The 6,504-nt window shown below is 45.4% G+C and overlaps 1 protein-coding gene across 1 annotated transcript; it reads right to left on the bottom strand.

Annotated features, from left to right (window-relative positions):
• Positions 1 to 4,714: 4,714 nt before the first annotated feature.
• On the bottom strand, positions 4,715 to 5,653 carry LOC125627470 (olfactory receptor 52P1-like). Its single transcript, XM_075130609.1, has one exon. It carries the CDS (start codon positions 5,651 to 5,653, stop codon positions 4,715 to 4,717), a length of 939 nt encoding a protein of 312 aa, XP_074986710.1.
• Positions 5,654 to 6,504: the final 851 nt, after the last annotated feature.

Here is a 6,504-nt window from a genome sequence, read left to right as displayed (position 1 = left end):
TGAGGAAAAAGTCACAAAGTTCAGCCACCAGGTTTGCTGTGACATTGTCGGGGATATTGTTCCTGATGGCTTGTAGTCCATCTTTGTGTGGAATGTTGGTGTAGAGGGCTTCTACATCCATAGTAGCCAGGATGGTGTTTCCAGGAAGATCACCGATGGATTGTAGTTTCCTCAGGAAGTCAGTGGTGTCTCAAAGATAGCTGGGAGTGCTGGTAGCATAGGGCCTGAGGAGGGAGTCTACATAGCCAGACAATCCTGCTGTCAGGGTGCCAATGCCTTAGATGATGGGGCATCCAGGATTTCCAGGTTTATGGATCTTGGGTAGCAGATAGAATACCCCAGGTCGGGGTTCCAGGGGTGTGTCTGTGCGGATTTGTTCTTGTGCTTTTCCAGGGAGTTTCTTGAGCAGATGGTGTAGTTTCTTTTGGTAACCCTCAGTGGGATCAGATGGTAATGGCTTGTAGAAAGCGGTGTTGGAGAGCAGCCTAGCAGCCTCTTGTTCATATTCCGATCTATTCATGATACCAACAGCACCTCCTTTGTCGACCTTTTTGATTATGATGTCAGAGTTGTTTCTGAGGCTGTGGATGGCATTGTTTTCAGCACGGCTGAGGTTATAGGGCAAGTGATGATGCTTTTCCACAATTTCAGCCCGTGCATGTCGGCGGAAGCAGTCTATGTAGAAGTCCAGTCTGTTGTTTTGACCTTCAGGAGGAGTCCACCCAGAATCCTTCTTTTTGTAGTGTTGGTAGGAAGGTCTCTGTGGATTAGCATGTTGTTCAGAGGAGTGTTGGAAATATTCCTTGAGTCGGAGATGTCGAAAATAGGATTCTAGGTCACCACAGAACTGTATCATTTTTGTTGGGGTGGAGGGGCAGAAGGAGAGGCCCCGAGATCAGACAGATTCTTCTGCTGGGCTAAGAGTATAGTTGGATAGATTAACAATATTGCTGGGTGGGTTAAGGGAACCATTGCTGTGGCCCCTTGTAGCATGTAGTAGCTTCAATAGTTTAGTGCCCTTTTTCTTTTGTAGAGAAGCAAAGTGTGTGTTGTAAATGGCTTTGTCCTCACCCATAACTATTTCACATTTGAGGACAATGTATACCTTCAAATCAGCGGCACTGCTATGGGTACCCGCATGGTCCCACAGTATAGCAACATTTTTACGGCTGACTTAGAACAACGCTTCCTCAGCTCTCGTCCCCTAATATCCCTACTCTACTTGTGCGACATTAGTGACATCTTCATCATCTGGACCCATGGAAAAGATGCCCTTGAGGAATTTCACCATGATTTCAACAATTTCCATCCCACCATCAACATCAGCCTGGACCAGTCCACACAAGAGATCCACTTCCTGGACACTACAGTGCTAATAAACAATGGTCACATAAACACCACCCTATACCGGAAACCTACTGACTGCTATGCCTACCTACATGCCTCCAGCTTTGACCCAGATCACACCACACGGTCCATTGTCTACAGCCAAGCTCTGCGATACAACTGCATTTGCTCCAACCCCTCTGTCAAGGTTCCTCCCCCACTCTGAACTCTAGGGTACAGATGTGGGGACCTGCATGAAAAACCTCCTAAGCTTATCTTTACAAGCTTAGGTCAAAATTTCCCCAAGGTACAAAATATTCCACCCGTTGTCCTTGGACTGGCCGCTACCACCACCAAACTAATACTGGTTACTGGGGAAGAGCTGTTTGGACGCGTCTTTCCCCCCAAAATACTTCCCAAAACCTTGCACCCCACTTCCTGGACAAGGTTTGGTAAAAAGCCTCACCAATTTGCCTAGGTGACTACAGACCCAGACCCTTGGATCTTAAGAACAATGAACAATCCTCCCAACACTTGCACCCCCCCTTTCCTGGGAAATGTTGGATAAAAAGCCTCACCAATTTGCATAGGTGACCACAGACCCAAACCCTTGGATCTGAGAACAATGAAAAAGCATTCAGTTTCTTACAAGAAGACTTTTAATAAAAAATAGAAGTAAATAGAAATAAAGAAATCCCCCCTGTAAAATCAGGATGGTAGATATCTTACAGGGTAATTAGATTCAAAAACATAGAGAACCCCTCTAGGCAAAACCTTAAGTTACAAAAAAGATACACAGACAGAAATAGTTATTCTATTCAGCACAATCCTTTTCTCAGCCATTTAAAGAAATCATAATCTAACACATACCTAGCTAGATTACTTACTAAAAGTTCTAAGACTCCATTCCTGGTCTATCCCTGGCAAGGACCCAGCATACAGACAGACACAGACCCTTTGTTTCTCTCCCTCCTCCCAGCTTTTGAAAGTATCTTGTCTCCTCATTGGTCATTTTGGTCAGGTGCCAGCGAGGTTACCTTTAGCTTCTTAACCCTCTACAGGTGAGAGGAGCTTTCCCCTGGCCAGGAGGGATTTCAAAGGGGTTTACCCTCCCCTTTATATTTATGACAGAGCCCCATGTAGCTTGCGAGCTGCGGGCAGAGTATCACCAGTCTAACCTATTTCTCCTCACAACCTCTCTGAGGTAAAGCAGTGCTGTTATGCCCATTGTACAGGTGGGGCACTGAGGGGCACACAGACCAAGGGCCAGATTTTCAAAGGTATTTAGGGGGGGTTTCAAATGTTCCTAGAACTCAGGACTAGCTCACTATCCACTGGACCAGCCTATCTCTTTGCTGCATGCTGCAAAAAAGAGGACTCAGATAGATGGGAGCCAAACCAAGAAGGCAGCTAAACCTAACCAGTGTCCGTTAAGTGACTTGACGGAAGATGTCAGAACATGTTAGTTTTAGCTGTCAGGAGCACTGTATCTAATTTCTATAAAAGAAAGAAAATTAAATAAATATTAGACCCATTCAGCTCTAACACTGCAATGTATTGGATTTAAGCACACATGGTAGAGGGCTTTCCCTTCACTCCCTCCCCTGGTTCTTGTCACAGAAAGCAGAAGACCAGAAGTCCAAAATGCAGACAATATTATGTTGGGGTTAGTTTCCAGCAAGAATGTATACCCCAGAGCCTTGCTTCCCACTGTCCCATTCCCAGCTCTTATGCCGCAGAGCCTTGCCCTGTGTCCCCCTTCTCCATTCCCATTTCCCATCTCCTCCTCCTTAGCAGCTCCAAATTTACCTGCAAGGCACACCCTTGGCAACTTCTGGTCATGTTCTGTTTTGGAAGATCATGAATTTAGGGTCTTCATCCCACGTCTTTTGTGTTCCATTTTGTGTTCCATGGGAAGGGTGAGGAATCAGGTTGTGCTATGGTCAGAAACAGACATTTCTTTGGCCTTTTAGAGTTTGACCTTGCCTCAAGAGAAGAGCCAGGCAGCCCTCCAGTGTATGCTCGTATATTACACTCCCCCCATACCCTGTAGCACTTTAGCTCTACCCTTATCTTTTCTCATTGTGTTAAAAGGCCCATCTGGTTGTGGGAAATGCAACACACAGTTCCTTTGTTCATTCTTCTTCATACATATTAGTGTAAGGTATGAGAGTATCAAAAAGTGAAACCCCAAATTCTCTCTCAGCCTGACAAAAGAGCCTATATACTAACACCACATAAGTAGTAGGTTTAGAGCATCCCAGATATTTGCCTATGTGTAATATCTGGAATGGTATTGAGTAATTAACAGCCGGTTCACAGAGGCCAGTTGTTCACCTGCTGGACAGAAATGGTGTTAGGAAAAATGTCTCTCAAGATAGCTTCAGAGGACTGCTCCAACGTACACTGTATTAACTCATCTTTTATACCTTGAACAACACACACAGGACATAATGACCCGCCTGGATTATCATTTTTCCTAACTTTCTTAAACGTCTAATATCAGAGGCATCTAGACTCAAGGTTTTCAAACATTTCTCTGCTTTCATTTTCACTTAATTACATGTCTGTCCACTCCTCAAATTCTGATTACCAGAACCTGCCAGCTAGATTTTGACCTTGCATCTAAAACTCTGCTTTCCAATTGCCCCTAAACCACGTGGTGGTCTATTTCATTAACTCATAGTGGCAGAGAGTACTCTCTCATATGGCTGCAGTTGGCTTTGGTGTATACCCCCCACCCCTCAACAAATCCAGGGAAACCCAGTCCACTTCTCAAAAACACACAGTTTCACAACTCTCGCTAATAAGCTCTAGTAGAATGTCCTCAAAACCTGCAGCAGCTTTCCTGTATTAGCACTTTCCAACAGAAACGTTTGGTTTCCCCTCCAGGATTCTTTAGGGACTGGATGTAGAAAATCAGGTAAATTTTGCTCACCGGATCACTGTACATATGATAAAGAACTGCAGTGCTGTAGTTGCTTTATTTCTCTTTGGCCATCAGAAAATGTGGCTTCATGTCGTCAAACAGACAAGCAGCCTGTTCACACAGGGAAGCCACCTTGTTTCAGAAAGATGCAGTATCTTCTGGGAGTCTGGAAGACATGGAGAGGCCGAGTGACAGGGGGATAGGGGATGGGAGCTGATGAGTGACACTGAAAGAGCAGGTGATGGTCAGAGAGAGGGAACTCAGCAAGAGAGAGAGCAGTGCTTGGTGATGGAGTGATAAGACATTAGGTATGAGGAACTTGTCAGACTGTGAACTTCCACGACTGTGAACTTCCACACTGGTGTGTTCAGCCAAGCTAGGAGAGAGAACCTGTGATTAACGAGGAGATCTCCTTTCGCCCTCTTGTCACACAGGTTTAAAGTCATTGGCCCCCAGCAGTCATATTCTGCAGGTGTATTTGCCCATTTTGTCACGAAGTTCTTTGATTTTAAGCCCATAAATGATAGGGTTGAGCATAGGAGGGACAATGAAATAGAGGTTGGCCAGGATGATGTGAACATGCAGAGCAATGCCCTGACCAAACCGGTGTGTCAGAGTAGTGAAGAGGACGGAAGTATAAGAAATCAGCATCACACAGATGTGGGCTGTGCAGGTGTTGAGGGCTTTTTGATGGGCTTTCTTGGAGGAGATTCTGAGGACAGCCCTGATAATCAGGCCATATGACAGGACAATGAGTGCCAGGTCTAACCCAATGACTAAAAACACTATCACCAAGCCATACATCCTGTTGACTGTGATGTCCCCACACGACGTCTTTGCCACAGCTATGTGGTCGCAGTACGTGTGGGCGATAATGCGGTTGGCACAGAATGGCAACCTCCTCAGGAGCAGGGGCATGGGCAGAATGAAGAGAACAGCTCTTATCAAACCCACGAGCCCTAGATTAGCTATGCATGTGTTGGTGAGGATGGTGGTGTATCTCAGAGGGTTACATATGGCAACATATCGATCGAAGGCCATTGTCACAAGGACAGCTGAGTGCATCGTATAAACCATGTGAAGGAAGAAAGTCTGGGTGAGGCATCCACCCACAGTCATGCCCTTCAAATTGAACCAAAATATACACAGTGCTTTCGGCACGGCGGATGTAGACATGCCAATGTCTGTGACTGCCAGCATGCAGAGAAGCAGGTACATCGGCTTGTGCAGGGTCTGCTCTTTGCCGACAACAAAGAGAATCATGAAATTTCCCATCAGGCCAATAATGTAGAACATAGAGAAAGGGATGGAAATCCAAAGGTGGGCAGCTTCCAGGCCAGGGATGCCCATTAGGATGAACCCTGAAGCATCAGAGGGGGTGAGGTTAAAAACAGCCATGAGATGGTTGATCATTCGATCACACTCAGAAATGCTCCAGGTGCCTGTGAAGGGAAAGAAGCACAGCAAGGAGGGTTACACACTTCATAACAATTATTGCAGTAAATATTTTATAGTTATTACCAATGTAGAAAGGGGGGTGAGTAGTAAGTTGCCAACATTTACAGATGGCACCAGAATATTTCAATCATAGTCAAGTCCAGAGAGCTCCTCAGAGGGAGCTAACAAAGCCAGGGGAATGGGCAGCATGCTGGCAGATGAATTTCAATGTCAGTAACTGCAGTGTGTATGCCCACTGGAGGTAAAATCTCGAACTCCTCAAAATCCTTACAGGGACCTGGGCATCATGGTATACAGCTCTGTGAAACCCTGCTCACAGTGCAATCGGAGACAGAAACTGAGCAAAATTTTAGGATGCAGGAGGAGTGGGGTGGAAAATCATACAGAAAATGCAATGCCATGAGATCAGTCAATGACTGTTTCACTGTTCTGTGGACTCCTCTGTGTAGTAGTGGGCACCCTTCTTATACAGGATATTGCAGGACCAGAGAGGTTTTGGGAAGGGCAACGAGAATGATCAAGGGCCTGCAGAAACTCTCATGTGGGAGGGCCTGGGGGGAAACTCCCGTGAAGATAGGTTGAAAAGACTGGGATTGTAAGCTTACAAAGGAGATGAATAAGAGGGGACATGAGAAAAGTTTATTAAATACTCACTGGTAGAGATCTGATGGAGAATGTGTTCTCCCTGTCTCATAACACAAGATCAAGATGACATTCAATTAAACTGAAACATGGCCCATTCAAAACACATAAAAATAGAATGCATTCTTCACTCAGTGCCCAATGTGACT

Source organism: Caretta caretta, chromosome 1 (assembly GCF_965140235.1).
Source record: "Caretta caretta isolate rCarCar2 chromosome 1, rCarCar1.hap1, whole genome shotgun sequence".
Classification (NCBI taxonomy): domain Eukaryota; kingdom Metazoa; phylum Chordata; order Testudines; family Cheloniidae; genus Caretta; species Caretta caretta.
This window is presented reverse-complemented; position numbering and strand designations above follow the sequence as displayed.